General features: G+C 37.8%; 2 protein-coding genes across 2 annotated transcripts in view; one reads left to right on the plus strand and one right to left on the minus strand.

The window, feature by feature from the left end:
* Positions 1-983: 983 nt before the first annotated feature.
* On the minus strand, positions 984-1,816 carry LOC107094589 (chromosome unknown open reading frame, human C2orf50). The gene is made up of 3 exons (XM_015390303.1): positions 1,485-1,816; positions 1,344-1,383; positions 984-1,241 (listed from the first exon to the last, which is right to left on the minus strand). The coding sequence occupies exons 1-3, from the start codon at positions 1,694-1,696 to the stop codon at positions 1,041-1,043; spliced, it is 453 nt and encodes a 150-aa protein (XP_015245789.1). The 5' UTR covers positions 1,697-1,816; the 3' UTR covers positions 984-1,040.
* A 500-nt stretch (positions 1,817-2,316) lies between these two features.
* Positions 2,317-18,817, plus strand: part of clip4 (CAP-Gly domain containing linker protein family member 4) — a 43,244-nt gene continuing 26,743 nt past the window's right edge. The window contains exons 1-6 of the mRNA XM_015389961.1: positions 2,317-2,414; positions 6,460-6,600; positions 7,797-7,936; positions 9,564-9,657; positions 9,803-9,964; positions 13,865-13,983. Of these exons, the coding sequence (XP_015245447.1) occupies positions 6,474-6,600; positions 7,797-7,936; positions 9,564-9,657; positions 9,803-9,964; positions 13,865-13,983 (642 nt within the window). The 5' untranslated portion in view covers positions 2,317-2,414; positions 6,460-6,473. The remainder of the gene's footprint in view (positions 2,415-6,459; positions 6,601-7,796; positions 7,937-9,563; positions 9,658-9,802; positions 9,965-13,864; positions 13,984-18,817) is intronic.

Here is an 18,817-nt window from a genome sequence, read left to right on the forward strand (position 1 = left end):
AATGAGGCATTTGGAGAGGCTCTAGCTTTTATTTGGCTACATTCCAGAGGATATGTAGATATTTAGAGGAAGACAAAATATCTGGTCTGATGAAACTAAAAATCCAATTTTCTGAGAAAGGCTACATACAAAATCCCCCAGAGTGTCCAATCCCTACAAGTAGAAGCAAAAGCTTTCATGTCAGTATCAGCATTGCAGTGGAAATGTTATTTAAACAAAGACAAGCTGGTGAGAGCTAATGGGAATAGGGATGGAGCTAATCACTCCTTTGAAGCTAAAAATTTAAAGCGAAATTGAACATTCTAATAAGACAACCAAAAATATTCACCTAAAGTCATAATGGAATAACTTAAAATATTATTAACAATTGGTGATAATAATTGAAACATGAAATCCAAAGCTGATCTCTTTACGTTATCATTTAATTAAAATTATTCTGGTCAGAAGAAAATGTTGATCAAGGTTTAGATAGACTTTCAGATGGATTGCAAGTTTTTTTTCTCTAGTAATGACTCTGGGGATGGATCCACACCCACACTGCAGTTTTTAAAAATAAAAAAATTTGAAAATTTGTACCATTTTTTCTTCAGTTTCAAGTTTACCTTTTGATTCCTGCCGGTTTATCACATAATCGTTCAATAAAAACTGTTAAAGATAGTTTCTGTGTTGTTAAAATGTGCAACAGCAAAGTTTTATTTGCCTTACAGTTATACAGCTACCTTGCAGTTAATGTTTGCTAATTTTCTTGCATTCCTATGAATCTGCATACTTTCAACAGTGAGCGGATGAGGTGATACAACCTTTCAGTTGTCCAAATAAGCTCAGGTGTCTGTTTAACCACTCGACAGAGCTCAGATTACATGAAACTGATCTGTCTGGATCCTATTTTCTGAGGATGCAGTGGCATACTTTTTTAAATTCCTGTGGTTAATGTCAAATGATAATCAAGAAATAATAGAATGCAAAAATGATTTTGGACCATTTATTGGCTTTATAAGATATCCAGGTGCAGACCCCTGCTTTGGTGACACATCCTGGCTTTAACAAGGCTGCAGCTCCAGGTCTGGCTTCATCCTGCGTCTGTGGCTTCCAGACCAGAGAATCAACCTGTCCCGTCTGACCATCTCCCTCCCCAGAGGTGTGAACTGTCTGTTCCCGTAAATCTGATTGGTGGTGTTGGGTGAGCTATCAGAGAAGACTGAGATGTTGTTGGGTAAAGATATCTCTTCCCTTGGCCCACCCTGCAAACATCCATATGGGGAGTGGAAAAGATAGTCATGCATTAATAGAAAACATCATTGTGGATTTAAGTGTTGAGGAAAGCAATATTTGTTTTTGCTTACCAGAGTATCAGATTTTAAAAGAAAGTCCCAGGTCTTCTCCCTGTGGACCACAGCTTCTTGATTAAAGTGATAACTTGTTTTTTAAAATAGAGTGATCTAAGTTGGTTAATCTTTTTTTTGCCTTTCCACACATCAGCTCACCATTGCTGTGCTTGTCTCCTCTCTCTGCACACTAAATCTTTCCACAGTTCGTCCTGTTTTACCGCATTTTTCCTGGACCTATCATGTTCCGCTGGATCCTGCTGCGTCCTGCGGTCTCCTGCTGCGGGGCTCGATGCGGGCCTGATCTCCTTTGGTCGCTGCGAGACCCGGCGGCCTGCTGAGGACACCTGTCTGACGCCGGTCAGGTCCATTGCTACGGACACGCGACTGTTTAGAATGGAAGTGGACACAAATCACGGACGGGTTTTTGTTTACGTTTCCATGGAAACCTTTGAAAAAAGAAGCTGACGTAGGCTACTTCATCAGACGTAGCTGGCAGATGCGTTACCAGCCTATGTAGGAGGCCTGTTTGTTTGTTGATTCTTCATTAGCTCTAATAGAACTACTACTACTACTATTACTACTACTAATAACAAATACTTTTGTGTAGGCTTAAAAATGTAACTTATCGATTTTAGGGCGTCAGTGACTACAGTAAAATATGCAGACAATAAAATAACTTTTTTGAATTATTATTATACTGTGCTTACATTTCAAAAAAACATAAATATTAGGGGGTTATTTCACAATTTTTTAAATACCGTAACTCGATTAACTGATTAATTTAGTAAATGGATGGAAGTACCTGTATGTATTTAATCCAATTAGTTTTTTTTTTTTGTTTTATTTGGTGTAATTATAGAGTTAAATTAAACTTGTAGGATCTTTGTGCTTGTCTTTAGTTAAGTCTGTATTTATTATTTTCGGAATTCTGTGCTTTTATTTCGGCACCGGAAGTCATCAATGCGAGCTTTTATTCTGAAGGGTAAATGCCAAAACAGGAAGCATTGGGAGTGAGGGAAACATAATCCGCTAGTCCTAGCTCTGTGGGCATTTTACTGATGAACTGAAACCAACCACTGAAACCAGGTAAGGTTAATATTTATCCACTATATTTGTTCTACACATATCCGTTATTTACCCCACATTTGAATTAGCTGCTGCTCGAGCTGGGAGTTAGTATTTTCCAGGGTAAAAGACCATCCTTGGTTCGCTGTGTGTTCCTCTAATTTAAGGATACAACTGAGGAGTGTGGAAAAGGACTTGACCAACTTCTTTCCTGCATATTTTCAGTAGAAGCACAGAGTCCTGAATGCTAACTCTAACTAGGTATATATGATGCAGCATTAGCATAAAGTTCAGCTTTTATAGTTGAAGGTGAGCAGCTAACCTAACGGCTAACCGGCTAACCTACAGAGAAACTTGAATCCTTGACCTGCAGGAGAACAGGCAATGAGAGGCCACTTTTAATTCAATTAGAGACAGAGACAGACAGACAGATTTGTCATTTTGTTACACAAGTGTAACACAAAAAGAAATTTCGTTTGGAAATAGCTCACTGGACAATTTCATTTTTTTAAAAGTGCAGCCTTGAAAAATGGTAAAAATGACTGTAAATTTACAGTTCTAACATTTTTCAATTTATTTCTATAGCACCATTTCACAACACATGTCATCTCAATGCCCTTTACAGTTCACCAGATCATCCAATCAAATTGATTTAAAGTTTTCTATCTAAGGAAAACCAGTTAATTGCATCTAGTCATTGACTTGAATGCAATCCCTCACACTAAGCATGCATGTTGTGACAGTGGAGAGGAAAAACTCCCTCTTAACAGCAAGAAACCTCCAGCAGAACCAGACTAAGTGTAAGCAGCCATCTGCCGAGGCCGACTGGGGTTCAAGGAGACAGAAGCAGAGATACTAATGAGGCAACACCTTCAGTTCCTGCTGCTGTGTTGGCAACTTCGAGTTCATGAAAAAGAATAATATAAAAATGAGATAATAATCTCAATCCAATGCCTTATTCTAAGCTGATTGAGTATAGCATGAATTATTTTGACCAATGTTTTTTTTTTACAGGTGTTGTCAATTATCCCTGTTAGAGCAGATAGTATTATGATGGGGGAGTAAAAATAGGGGTGCACCGTGCAGGTTTCTGGCCAATCACCATTTCCCAATCTTTTTTAATATGAGAATCAGAAGTTTATTGCCAAGTAAGTTTGCACTTACAAGAAATTTGACTTGTGTTGGTGCAGACAAATTAGATATATATAAAGAATACAGAATCCATAACTATATCCAATATAAAACATACAATATACTATATGCAATATATAGTATATAGCTTTATACTATATACACAGTAGGCTCTGCCTTAATTTAAAGCAGAAGATCTGGAGATGCCACGATGGTGTAGCTCCTAGGTCCTGAATGGGGAGGGAGAGAGGCAGTGTCAGGTGTCACCGGGGTCTCTGGGCCTTGTTGGTTTTGGTCCTGCCAGAGTGAAGTGTCTGAAATAGTTTGTTGCTGGGGTGGCGAGGGATCAGCCATAATCTTCCATGCACACCTCAGAGTCCTGCAGGCATACAGGTCCTGGAGAGATGGAAGATTGCAGCCAATCACCTTCTCTGCAGACCGGATGACATGCTGCAGTCTGCCTCTGTCATTGCTGGTGGCATCAGCTTAGCGGATTGTGATGGAGGAGGTGAGGACGGACTCAGTGATGGAGGAGTAGAAGTGCACCATCATTGTTCTTGGCAGGTTGAATTTTTTCGCCACTGTCAGTTTTTATAAGATTACAAAACTTACCATCTTACTGTGGGACACTAATCAGTTCCTGTAAAACAATAAAAACGTCTAAAATAACTGCTCTCAAATATAAATAAATGTTTAGAGCATTGATTTTCAGACCTTTGCAGAGGTAGATAAGATCTGTGGAAATTGTTGGTTTCAAACCTAAATATCGGCCTATCACCGATAACCGAAAATTACGGAAATCTAGGTGGATAAATCGGCTGTCCGATCAATCAGTGCACCCCTACAAAAAAACCACCCGCATCAAACCTGTCTTATCGCATGTTCATTTATACTAAAGGTGACCTGAATGAAATTGAAGCTTTATTACCAGGCCTGTACAGATCCTGTGGAATATGTTATTCAGACGTGTCGGAGCGGTGATTAGCTTAAAACTTACAAATCAGAGTCTAGGTTCACCTCACACATTCCTGAAGGGGTCAAGCTGATGTGTTTAAGAATGATTTAAAGACATCAGAGATGTTCACCCATCATGCTGTTCAGTACACGTTGTCCGTTTTAGATGAACACACTTATGTGTAAATGTGCATTTTAATCCTAAAAGCCTCAAAAATGGGATCATGTAAATATAACCTTTTAAACTGTTGTTCCTTAATACCAGGAAATGGCAGATTTCTATTCTACAGATGGAGACCCTGTTGGACACCAAAACCTGGTCAGAGGTCATAGTTCAGCTAGCTTTAGCTAACTGGTACCCCAGTGACTCTGTTCTAGATATTCTGTTGACAAAAGTTAGAGATGCACTGATTGGAATACATCCATTTGTTCTCTTTACTGCTCTTGTTAGTGATTAAAAAAAATAAAAAAATACCACAATCTTATGGCTATAAATGCAACAACTAAGAGTTTATACTTTTTATCAAGTTTGAGTTAATGTAATTCAGTAAATTTCATTTATAGAAATACCATTTTAAGATGAGAGTTTTCTTTAAAAATGGTTTTCCCAGTCCGATATTGATATTGGAAATAATCCGTATTGAAATATATCGAACTTCATCTAAAATCTCTGCTATAAAGCTGATAGAAAAACTCTGTTAATTAAGGTTGGTTAATGAGAAAGGAATCATGACTATTGTTTACTGTTGTTTTCAGAGTAAAAACACTCGATCAAGCCTTTTATAACATTCTTTCTACAAAATGAGTAATAAAAGTATTTAAAATATCATGTCAGATTCATATTGGTCAATAGTCATAGCTGTAATAGCTGAATGGTGTTAGAAATATTTTATCAGGAGACCTAATATTTAACTTATCTGGTCAAATAAATATGATATAAAGGTGTTGAATATTTTATTAATATTATGATAATTATTATTAATTCAAACCCAGCATGCTAAAAGCTGCATTAACTCTGATTTAAAAAGAAAACATTTGGGGTTTGGTTCAGAAGGCAAGCAGATGCAACACAAGACATAGAAAAAATGTATTCAAGAAAAAAAACATGTAAAAGATCACAAAGGGACAGACGCTGAGTATATATAGATGGGGAGGCTGACAATAAAATACTGGAAACAAATTTAATAGAACCTATCATTGATTCCCCAATGTTGACAATAGACTGGTTTGAAAATGTGCTAATCTGATTATTTTTCTTGTGGATTTACCAACTAAAAAAAAAACCCTTCAGCATTCTGCTTACAGCCTCTAACTAGAAAGGGCGGTATTGTGAAAGACAACCCTAACCGCGTCCCGTGCCCTTCTGCACGGTGTTTATTTGCACTGTCACCCTACAGTCAAATTCTCTGCATTGTGGATCCTATGTCTGGTAAATCAGATGAGTTGGCAGCGAGGTCAGTGGTTCACATGTGAGAGTGAAACTCCATCCTGGGAGATCAGAGCTGAGACCACCGTGGCTTTAAAGTCTGCAGACCATAAATAGAAACTGGATCGACCTCATAGTCAGAGGATAAACGGGGTGTAAAAGGAAAGGGTGAGTTTGGAGACTGAAGTAATAGAAGTCAGTTTACCTGTGAGGTTATTTTGGATGTTTTCCTCATCTATTGGACCCAGTCTGTGTCTTTTGATTGTTTTTTTCATAGCTTAGATCAGCTGAAGGTTTCTAATGGAGTTCATCAAGAAAGGGGCTAATGGAGAGGAAAACAGTAAGTGTCAGGCTGTGTGTGAATCTGTGCTTATAGTTGATTTATAGTCTTCAGTGCTCCTTCTGCAGCCCATGTGTTTGAACCTTAGGCCACTATAGTTTAAAAATCTTCAAGTGGATCAGGTGAAGTCTTCAATGTGCTAAAGCTGCTTTTATTGAGAGTGAAGACCTACTTGTGTTCTCAGAATAGACTTTCTAATATTGTTTCTGCCGCAGGCCCTGAAGGGGAGATGACAAAAGAGGATATTTCAGAGCCCGCTGAAGGAGACAGAGTCCTCGGCTGCTACGCCAGAAATGCTCCCCATCAGCGGGCGGTTATCCACCAGGTGGCCTCTGCACCCATGCCCAGTGACAGTGGTGAGGATCTAACTCTGCACGTGATTGAAGGGGGAAATGTTGAGGTGTTAACTTAGGTCACATTTTAAGTCTGGGTGGTTTAACGGGTAAGTTTAGATGAATTATGAGAAAAGTCTTTCAAAGCAAAAACAAGCAAAGGAGTAGTTTTTAAAGTACATAACTAGTTATTGCTTCCAGTGGCTCTTAAAAGTATGGAAGAGGATTAGGGTCAATGGGGGAAAAAAAACAAAATAGCAACAAAAAAAAAAGGCCATTCAATAAAACTCAATGGCTAGTAATTCTGACATTAATCTCAGATTTATGACTTTATTCTTCAGATTCTACTTGAATCTATATTCCAACTTTGTCAAAGTGATAATCTTGAGCTTTGGTGATAGAGGCCTAAATAACTATACTTTATTTTTAAGTTTAAAATTTTGAATTCTGAGATTAAAGTCAGAATTCAAAAGCATTTGTTTCTTTTATCCTCTTTTTTTTGTAAAAATTTGAATATTTCTTGTAAAAGAGAAAAGGGATTGACACATTGTTCTCCTCAGTTTGAATAGATGTGAAAACTTATAGGTTAATGTTTTGTTGAAGCATCATCAGTTTGAGCATTTCCTTCTTGTGATCAGAGTCTGTCCTGATCACCCCAGAGCACTGTGCTTCTACAGCACGTTAGAAAGGGGGATTGCTGTGCTTTTGAACCTACCTTTTTGTTTTAAGATCGGTTTCATCAGATAATGACAACATTGCCCATGAACTTTGAGATTAAATTCAGGCCAGAATGTTTTTCATTGGAAGAAAATGTTTCTGTGAAATATTGCATTTATTGTAGCGTATTATTGAAATATTGCGATTAGGTTTGTGCATCCTTCTCCTGTCTCATAACTTTTTAGAAATCTCTTTGCTCTGTTGTAACCTCTGTGCAAGCTTTTCCCTTAGCTGAAGCCCTTTAATTGTCAGTAAATCTAAGCTGGAAAGCCATTTTCTAGTTCTTTTTTTGGATTAATAAAGTTTTTTTCTTTTTTACTCAACTGAAGTTGAGTTTAGATCAGTTGTAACTGAAGGCTGTTCACACTTATTCAATCATCTTAGACTTAGACTCAGTTTAGATGTCAGATATTCTGGTTTTGGGACATCTGGGGATTATTTGTTTTATGGTTTAGTTAAAACTGCTGATAATCTCATTTCTGTTTTCTCTCTCTCTCTACCAGAGTTTTCCTTCTTTGATCCTTCTGAGCCGCAGTGTAGAGAAATTCTTCAGGATCCAAACACCACCATCCCTGAGCTGTTTGCTGTTCTCAGGCAGTGGGTTCCACAGGTCCAGAAAAACATTGACGTCATTGGAATTGAGGTGACGGTTGTTGTTTTTTTTTTTTTGTTTTTTTTAAGCTGTCTTTCTCTGTTACTGCTTTAGCTGCTGTTACAACCAACATCTAAACAAAAACTCTTAAAAAGATTGAGGTTAAACTCAGATCCTACGGCCGGAGCGATCTGCATCTGGTCCTTTAAACTGGTTTTGCTGGAAAGCCTGTTCAGTGTTATCTGCTTTGAAAGCACTTCAGTTATCCCTTGCAGTGAATGCTTAATCCTCTCTGTGGTGCCTTTGACTTTCTGTGTATTATAACGTTACAGGAAGGAAGATGGTTAAACTACAGAAACCAAACTTTAGACTTATCAAGAAAATATAAAAATGTAAAAGAAATAGAGATAGGCTTAGCTGCTGGTTTAAACACTGGTTTTATTGTTGATTCCACGAGGTTCTGTTGAATGCAATTATTGCATCCTGTTTATACATGCAACAAAACTATTTAAAGGGAGTGGTGTGTGAAATAAGCCATTTGATCATGGATCACTTCCATTTAGACCAGTTTTTGTGTCTCTGGGCTTTAAACAAATGCAGTGGTAGTTTAATAAACTAAAATACTTTAAAATCTTTTTATATCATCACTTTAACTGTTAGCATGATAAATGCATGGAAATTCTGTAATATTCCTCATCTTTAGTTCAGCTTCACGAAATACTGAAGTGACTGGGTTTCTTTCTGGTTGTAATACACCAAAAATAGCTGTGCACTGCCGGCCAGCTGGCTGACAGAGGGCTACAACGCATTTCCTTCTCTTACTTGAATGTTTGTTATTTCTAGACATTGAATAGAAGCTAACAGAAACCCGTCCTTTCTATGTTTATGAGGTACATCTAACTGAAGCAGCTATCTGCTCAGGCAGCCAACCTAAGGGTACCTGAGCAGATAACCTGATTATTGAAAGATACTAGCTAAGTATGTTGTTTTGTTTAATCTTTTAAGAGCAGAAGTGCTAATGAGGTATTCATAAGTATGTTTACCTAGCAACAGTGTTATTTAGCAGGTGGTTTTCCTGATTTTTGCTAAAAGTTTGTATTTAAAAAAATGCATATAAAATGTTAAAGGAAATTTATTAATATATTTTTTTGTGTTGAACCATGAATTTTTGCAGCAGTGACAATAGTTATCAGTTTTATTGAAGGCAGTACAGTCATTCAAATAAGCCAATCAGGTTTGATCTTATATTAATATATGTAATGGTCCCGATATTAAAGAAATTAGTATATTATCAGTAAAAATTGCCCTTTGGGAAACAGGTCTCAGTTTTCACTTGATTTGGTTTAATAAAATATTCCAGTTGTTTTTAGAGAGTGAGGACTCATCATCAGTAATAAGCTCTCTGAGGTGAGTGATGTTTCTGGTTCCTCTGTGGATTTCTCCCTCAGTCACCCACAAACATTTTCTATAACTTGTTTTCCTGTTGGGGATTTAATTAAACAGTTTTTCCTGTGTACCTTCTTTTTTTCTGTCTCTGGAGAAACAAATATCTATTTTTTTATGCTCCTGTTGCTTGAATATAAAAAAAAATTGTCCCATTATTCTTCAGTTCAGCCTGAGTTCCACTGTTATTTTACAGTGAGAAGGCCTCTCTGTGACTCATTGTGTCTTTGCACAGATCCTGAAGAGAGGTTGCGGTGTGAATGATCGAGATGGTTTGACAGATATGAGCCTTCTGCACTACTGCTGTAAGGCCGGGGCCCCTGGAATCGGTTAGTACTTCCTTTCAGCTGTTTAAACATGATTTCTTTGATTAATCTGGCTGGTGGAAAAAAAACTCTAGAGCTTAAAAGTACTCTTGTCCATCAACATATTGTTTAAAAAAAAAAAAAAAGTGTATAAATGGTCTCTCCTCAGGCGATGCAGAAATTGCAGCCGGTTTTGCACGGCAGCTGCTAGCCTTGGGTGCCGACCCCAACCTTCGCTCACGATGGACCAACATGAGGGCGCTGCATTATGCTGCCTACTTCGACGTGCCCCAGCTCCTTGGTGTGGTGCTACAGGCGTCTCAGCCTGGAGGTAAGAGGAGAGAGATGCTGCCATGCAATAGAGGGGAGGGCCGTGGCAACAGTCGGTGCAGGTCAGGCGTTTCTATTTTAAGCACCAACTGCCACTGGGATTAAAACCGTAGCAGTGAGTTTATCTTCTTGCTGTGGTAAACATTCTGGGTGGTACGTTTATTAGCTGCTTCCACGGATGAACGGAGGCAGCAGATGGTGGTGCTGTTGTATTTAATGGAAAAGCTTTTTTCTGTTTACTGAAGTTTTTTTTTTTCTGGTTTGATTGATTGAAAAACCAATTATCTGACATTTGCTACAAGCTATGCAGGAGGAAAAGCAAAACAGTGTACAAAGGTTCCTTTTTCAAGTTGGAGCAAAATGCAAGTTTTTAGCCTACATGCATACCTGCCGTGTGTGAGTAAAATTACTGTACCACATTCAGTGAAAAACATCTATCATCTGTGAAACATGGTAGAGATGGCATCATGCTGTGGGAATGCTTTTCATCAGCAGGGGAAGCTGGACAGAACTTTTGATGAGATATGCTTCTTTTTTACCAGCTCCATTGTTTGGTAAATGTATTGGGTTTTTTTGTTTTGTTTTTTTACCATCCCCACTCTTTTTGTTTGAACAGAGCATCTATGTGACAGGACAGACTGCCATTTACTGGTTGGCCATGAGCGTAATCAGCTGCATGCTGGCAGTGGGATGGGGAGAACTAAAAGAAGGAAGAAAAGAGAATAACCACAGGGTTTTCCCTACATTGGTTGAATTTTGCACAACGTCACGCCAAAATAAAAGCTCCCAGCATTAGGAAAAAAAAGTTAAAATAATTTAAAAACATGATGTATCTTTCTATTTGCACACGTATTCTAATCATAATCAGAGTTTGAAATCATTGAAATCTCATTAAAAATTTTTTTTCTGTTTGGAGAAAGCAACACTGTCTGTCTGGCTGTCTAAAAAGCCATCATTGGTGGCTGCAGTGCACTGCACTGCTATCAGTAATGAATAAACAAGGTTTAAATACTTTAGACATTTTCATTGGTCTTTATTTTTAGTTTTCGACATGTCAGTACCTTGTGAAGGTGATGCTTGGTGACTTTGTCGCAGTCGTTGGGGACTTCCAAATCCTCTAAGAATTAAAAAATTTTTGGGGGGAATTGGAGACAAATGTAGTGATTTTTCTGTGTTTTTGGTGAGTTTAGAAACTTCACTTCTGTTGCTGCTTCAGCACAGCAGTAAAAGCTTCTGTTAATCTCTCCCTGAGCGCTGTCTCACAGGCACAGGCCGCTGCAACGTCCTGAAAGCCCTGCATGCAGGAAGAACAGAGAGGAAACCTGCTCTGTTTTCCCACAGCTAATGTATAACACATGCGAAAAGCTACTAGTTATTTCAGCCTAGATTAAAAAGTAGGATAAAAGTATAATATATGTTTTTTAATCCCGTCTCTCTTTTTTCCCCCTTGAAACAGTTGCACTAAAACAATTACCACACAACTTAAATCCCTTATTCACCTCACAAAGCATTTGCCACTGGCACTGATTCAGGCAATGTATAAAAATTAAAGCACCGTTCCATACATTAAGGTTAACGTATGTTGCTTTTCAGTGATACTTTAATTAATCCATTTACTTTTTATAATGATAAAACGTGCCTCACGGTTAAAGGAAAAATGATTTCAGCTTTCTGAGTTACTGTACACACAAACTTGGCGCAGTTCATCACAACTTAAATCAACCAGTCACAGACGTACACATGTTATCCCTAAAACACCATGAAATGGCAAATGGAATAATTTAAATCAGGGGTGCTCAAATCCAGTCAACAGCTACAACTTTTTGATGCACCCTATTTTTAACACACCTGAATCAAATAAGTGGCTCGTTACCATGCCTCTGCTGAGCTAAATGAGGGGATCGAGCCTTTAGATTCAGGTGTGTTGGAGAAGAGATGCATCTAAAAGTTACAGGACGGTAGCTCTTAAGGACTGGATTGAACACCCCTGATCTAAATGGAAATAGAAAGTGTGTGTGAATTCAGGAGAACAGGGAACACCAACAGGTTCTGTACGGAGTGGAGTCGTGTGGACCTGGATCCTTCAAAGGAAAAGGGGAAGAAGAGAGGGAGAGGTTTAAGGAGAAAACTATGGAAGTAAATCTGTGTCGCTGGGATTCGAATTAAAAAATGCCACCGAAATTTAAATGTTGTATGTTTGTACTTACTGTTTCAGTGTTAAAATATATTCAGAACACATTTTGACCTAAAAAAAAATTCATTGTCATTATCTCTACACAGTTGAAATTTCATTTGTTATTTTCTCTTCCGGCTAAAAATTCACTTTATTATTTCAAAGTGATTACATTTTCAATACTTATTTTTCAGTTTAATTTTTGAGTGTTAAAAATCTGCATGTAAAAAAAATTCAACCTTTCAAAATTCAAACTCAATATTTTCAGCCTCCTGAGATTCAATTGGGTGGCTCAACGGTGAGTTTATTACTTTCATTTTTCTGTAGTTGAGTTAGCGTTAGCTTGCATGACCGGCTCCGTGATGCTGGTTTTCCTTCAGTATGGGCGCACAAGCGTCACGTGACTAAGAAAACGTAACGGGATTGGCTGGGTGTTGGACACCACAATCCATTGCTAATGTCTGTGACCTGAAGTAACCCTTCCCTTTTTACACTGAATTTAGACGCCGAATTTAAGACAGTGAAATAGAGTTGAATCTCAGGAGGTTGAAAATATTGAGTTTGAATTTCGAAAGGTTGATTATTTATTTTTTTTTTTTTTTTAAATGCAGATTTTTTTAACACTCAAAAATTTAACTGAAAAATAAGTATTGAAAATGTAATCACTTTGAAAAAGTAATGTGAATTTTTAGCCTGAAGAGAAAATAACAAATGAAATTTCAACTGTGTAGAAATAATGACAATGAACTTCTTTTTAGGTCAAAAATGTGTTCTGAATATATTTTAACACTGAAACAGTAAGTACAAACATGCAACATTTAAATTTCCGTGCCATTTTTTTATTCGAATCCCAGCGACACAGATTTACTTCCATAGGAAACATGTTGGTAGCCTTGTTTCCATTAAAATGAAATTCAAATTTTAAACAAACTTTTAGAAAAAAAGGAAATACGAATTTGTGGCGTTTCCATTTGGTTTGAAGCAAATTAGTTAAGGACTGCAAAGGCATGGTACGTCGTCGTCCATATTACGTCGTCACGCTGATGTAGTAAACAGGAAGTAGAGACTGTAATCTGACCACAGATCAGTAATAAAGGACAGTTTTAATGAATGTGTTGCTATCAGTTAAGTTTGCTGACATTAACATGTCAGTTAGTAATGGCGATGCTGTTTCCAGTCATGTCTAGGAGCATTATAGGAACATCCAGGAAGACGGCGACGGCTGAAAGATCTGATCAGTCATGTGAGAAAAGTTTTCCGCGTCAGATCAGGATTTTGCGCATCAACCCTTTTTCGCAAAAGCCAAAAACTAACGTAAGCAGGCGCAAAAAACTTTTTTGCAAATTCTAGGGAGTTTATTGGAATTCTGCTGTTTCCATCAAACCTTGCTGATGCATTAGAAGAAGCTGAAGAAATCTGTAAAGACTTAGCTGCTCGATTTTGTTTATTTTTCTTCAGGAATATCAGCCTAGAGGCTTCTGATCATAAATACATCCCCATGTTTCACATTTCTTTTTGTAAAAATCAAATCACATATCTTTTTCCTAACCCTTTAGTTGATCCATCAGAGAGAAAGTTTGAACAGGTTTTATTAATGTCCGTGATGCGACACATTGTAAAAAGGTTTAAGAGGTAAAAACACTTTTGCAATGTAATTGAAAACACAGAGCTCTCTGTAGTTTATGCCTGAAATTAAATTAGATTTCCTCTGCCTTTTTTTTCCTGCAGAGGTTGATGCCACCTGCAGTGACTTTGACTTTGGCACAGCTCTTCACATCGCTGCATCCAACCTGTGCACGTCGGCTGTCAAATGTCTGCTGGAGTTTGGAGCTAATCCAGCTTTCAGGGTGAGCTTCTTATGTTTCTCTTCAATCACACGCCACCCAACTTTACTTCTGAGTTCAGGAATTTTTTCAGCACACCATTGCGACTGTTTATTTTTGACAGAGTTTGTTTTGTGGCATCGATCTGCCTATTTTCTCTTGAATCAGAAAGTGAATCCATTATTTACAGTTCTTTATAACGAGATCAGCTTGTTGGAAGTACATTTCGAAAAACACAATATTGGAGAACCGGTTTAGAAATAATTTGCTACTCTTTTTACTTGAGCAGCTGTTTTCTTTGAGCAGACAGTAAACAGACTTTTTTTTTTTTATATATAGGATACTTAAAAAGAAATGGAATCCAATCTATAAATGGAGTGAGTAAGACGTCATGCCATGGAGGCAAATCAGATGCTACCGGCTGGTTAGATGGAACAAATAAGAGTTTATGAAGATTAAGCAAATCACATTAATGAGTTAACTAAAACTTTGCTCTTGCTTTGATTTTTGTAAGGAGATGTTTGTCCAGAGTTCAGACAATAAACCTTTTACACTTTGTCTGCGTGAGGAGTCATTGACCCCAAGTGCAGAGTCAAGTTCAAAGTTTAGACTGATGTGTCATAGTAATAATTTAGTATAGTAATACTATATTTACACTGATCATGTATGCCAAGGAAATTGCTGAAAAAAGGGCTAAACATTTATAAATCATAATAAAAATTTATCCATTGTATTTTGCATTTTTTAACTATTTTCTATAAGATTATATTAAAAACACAGTAAGTGAACATAAAAAATGAATGGGTAATGAATAAACAAGATAAAGAGTGCAGTGGAAACATTATTTTCAATATAAATAGAAGACATAATGATTAGATGGGATGAAGGAGGGAATGCTCTTTATAGGTGGGTTTAAAAAAAAAAAAAAAAATTTTAGGATTAGTATTCGTCCTCGTCATGTAGCCTTCAGAGTTGACCCCTCCCCCTCTCTGCTGCACTCTGCCCGGCTTCCCGTCTCCCCGGTTAGCCTTCGGGGCTAAACGCAGCCAGGTGTCTGACTCAGATCTACCGCTGTCTTCCTCCAAACCACCGGCAGAGAGTGAGCCAGAACGGGGCAGAGTTGGTGGGACCGTACCTGTTCTAGTGCATTCTGTCCAACGCCTGATCCCCCATGGAGCTTAGTCAGGAACAGCAAGAGATCAGTGTAAGAACCCCCGGCAACGAGTGAGCCACAGCGGGGGAAAGTTGGCGGACCGTGCTCCACGAGCTAACAGCAGGAGATTGAAGTACTTGATCATTTTTTCCCGAGCTGGCACGTTGTTAGACACTTCATCTTCACTGGTTGTCCTGCAGTTTGATTTGATGGATGCTGTCGGATCAAAACAGCGTGGATCTAATTTGATCAGATGTTGTGCTGACAGAAAAAAAACACACAGATGCACACATACACACAATAAGAGACACATAGCGCTCTGTTGACGTCCTTTTTTTGTGTTTGGGTTTTGAGGAAAGCAGCAAGTCTTGTCAAGTCAAAAGAATCAAATCCAAGGGAAGTCACAAGTTAATGATGTGAAAGTCCGAGTCAAGTTTCAAGTCTCCTCATATTTATTCAAGTTGAGTCGAAATTGATTGATTTCATGATTGGAGTCCAAAACAGCCATGTATGCGTGCAGCAGTGGTTAGGGCACACCACCCATGTACGGAGGCCTTAGTCCTCGACGCGGCCAACCCGGGTTCGAATTTGGCCTGTGGTCCTTTGCCGCATGTCACTGCCCCTTTTCCGCTCGGCCTACTTTCCAAAAAAATGAGCCACTAGTGCCGTTAAAACCCCCCCGAAAAAAACAAAAAACAGCCATTTATACTCATTCACCAGCATAAAGGGACTGCCTGCAGCCTGAGGAAGATGTAAGTAGGCTCCTTTGAGTCAGAGAACCAGGAAATAACCAGAAGCCTGATAGTTTCCTCCTCTACATGAAAGCAGGCAGTTAAAACACTGGCCCCATCTTAACTCAGATCTTCACAAAGCTGCAGGAGGCTCACTGTGGCTTCAAGCATTCCACTGTCATTCTCGTCCCCAAGGTGCTGTAAACTAGCCTTTGTTTGCTGCTTCAGCTCCCTATGGCTGATAAAGTTTTACTGCACCTTTGAAAATGCATCATCATGGTGTAAAATGATTACAGATCTGTAGCTTTGACGTTTCTGGCCTTAAAATCCTTTAAGTGACTGGTTTCTAACCAGTCAAACTCCAATAGACATAAGGAGAATAGAGATAAATCCTAACGTCTAAATATTGTAATGAAAGACAGTAATAATATATATCTAATTTATTTGTCAGGTATTTACTAAAGTGTTTGTTGTCTTTAATGACATGATTCAGTAAAGGTATTTATTGTGTTATGCAATTTATTTATCAAACTGTTTATTAATTTCTAGTCCTCCATGCTGCTGTGGCCTCATTAAATATTCATAAAAAGGCTGAGTTGCACTCTTGAATATGTTTTAAACTGACCCTGAAGAGGGATTTAAAATGAAATATATCTTTAATTTTTAATCAACATCCCTTCAACAAACAGATTAAACAAAAACTGAAATCTATAATACCTGCCATCTTGGTTCTCTTCAGTGTCTGTTGACTGCTATAAAGATTTCCAGGTAGATTTTAATGCATCATATGTATTTTGGTTGTATCTTTGATAGAAAGCCTCTTGATTTTAATGTTTTAGCACTAACTACCACTGGAGGTCACCAAAGCACTGTGAACAATTACACTATCATTTACTCACTCAGACGTGAATCCATAAGTTCTCTCTGTTCATTATTCAGTTTCTTATAGGCTGTGAAGGCGAAACTCTGAGCAGACTCACTCGGATGTTTTCAGCCGTTCTGCCTTTAAATTTAGATTTGATTAAAATGGTAACATAAATGTTGCCTCTTTTAGCCTGTAGCTTTCTTTATAGTATAAAACTAAGTAAGATGAGGGTTTATTAATGCTAAAATTGCTACCCTTGTTTTTTATCTTTTACCAATATCAGTTTCTTTACACGGACCTGCTTTATTTATTACTGAACATATAGAAGTCCTCTTCTTAGTTTTCTTTAGGTTGTATTTTTTAATTTGGAAATAATAATTTTTACATAAACCATCATTTTTTTTATTTTAAATGTTTGTGTAATTCTTTTTTTTCTTCCCAGCATAACACGTCCAAAAGTGTAGCAGCTGTTTAATTATTTCACCAGTTTAAAAGTTCAATGATTTATTTATTTCAGCCATTATGTCAAAAGGGAGTTTTGTGTTATTGTTTTAATAACACAGTGATGTGTTAGTGTTTATCTTTTGATTTTAATGTTTTATTAGAAAATACAATGTTAGATCTTATTAAGAACACTGATTTAGTTTTGGAAATTAAGTAGGGATGCGCATTAACATCAGTATTGGGTTATATAATTTTTAGCATATTGGTATCGTTCTAAAAAAGTAAAAGTGGGCCAGTTTGAACCATTTTTATTTTTATTTCCATCCTATTGTTTGTTTTTTTAGGGAGGGTAGGGGTTGGTCATGTTATTCCTTTGGTCATGTAACAGTGAGGCAGCATTGTGGAGTGTTTAACTGAAGCAGAGGAGCTATGTCAGTGGTGAGGTCAGAGGGGTAATGTGGTATGGTTAGATATTGGTTTTTGGACGTATGGCTGCAGGCCGCAATGGTCTAACCCCTTTAGACTTAAAGGCCTGTGTAGAGCAGTGATGTGGAGTTCTGTGGGACCTTTTTAACCTCAGCTTTACCCAGGAGGTGCTTAAAGTGTTGTGGAGGATCGCCTGCCTTGTGTCGGTACCAAAGAAAACTCAGCTGTCTGTTTTTAATGACCACAGATCTGTTCGTCTAAAATCCCAATTCAGGAAGGTCCTGGAGAGACTCCTGATGGGCACGAGGTTCAAAGCCCCTGCTCTGTGATCGCCGTATAATCTACTAATAAATGCCTCATTTTGAATATGGAAATCCTTTTATTATATCATTTAACTAGATATAAGTCTACATCGTAGCTTTTTAGAAACTGTATTTTCATGAAGTATCAGATTACATCACATTTTGTCCTAATTTTTCATTTTTTTAAATTCCATTTTAGACCGGCTAGTAGGGCTGGGCGATATGACCTCAAATAAATATCATAATAAATTTGGCAGTTTGACCTCGATAACGATAAATGCACGATAAATGCTCCAGCCCCTCTGTCTGAAAATAATAGCCTGTGCAGCAAATGTAACAGACCTATATTTTATTTATTTATTGAATAAATAACATTACATAATAATTTCGATTAAATATTATACTCTTATACCTATTCAAGAACATTCAACAATGTCTTACTGAACAGGAGAATAATGTTTCCTCTCTTGCAAACGTTTTTGCGCATAGGTAATAGAGCTTTTTGCACATCTTTAAACTCAACATGATGGCTGTGCTGTAAGTGGTGGAGGCTGGATGTGTTACTTTGGGTGGTGCCAATAATTTTCAGGCAAACTTTGCATTTCATGTTCATTTGCTCAACATCTATGGCGTAATTTGGGTGCAAAAGAACTCTTGGTGCTTGGAGAACAATGTGCATTGTTAAAACCTGCACACCCTTACTCAAAACCAGTTGGCTGGGCGCTCAACTCCTATAACGCTTGCTCAGCTTCATGTCTGCACCCCTTTTCGCTCACCTGCCATTCTCTTAGTTTACGCTTCTGACTGGATGGATGGAGTCACGTGATTGCACAAACCTTGCCGTGTCTTAAAGAGTAAAAACCAGCCACCATTGCATGCAGGCAAAACAAGAACAGCCATAGTGGACCAAAAAAAGCAAAAAGCAAACATGTTTGGA

Source organism: Cyprinodon variegatus, unplaced genomic scaffold, assembly GCF_000732505.1.
Source record: "Cyprinodon variegatus isolate N-32 unplaced genomic scaffold, C_variegatus-1.0 Scaffold21, whole genome shotgun sequence".
NCBI classification, from domain to species: domain Eukaryota; kingdom Metazoa; phylum Chordata; class Actinopteri; order Cyprinodontiformes; family Cyprinodontidae; genus Cyprinodon; species Cyprinodon variegatus.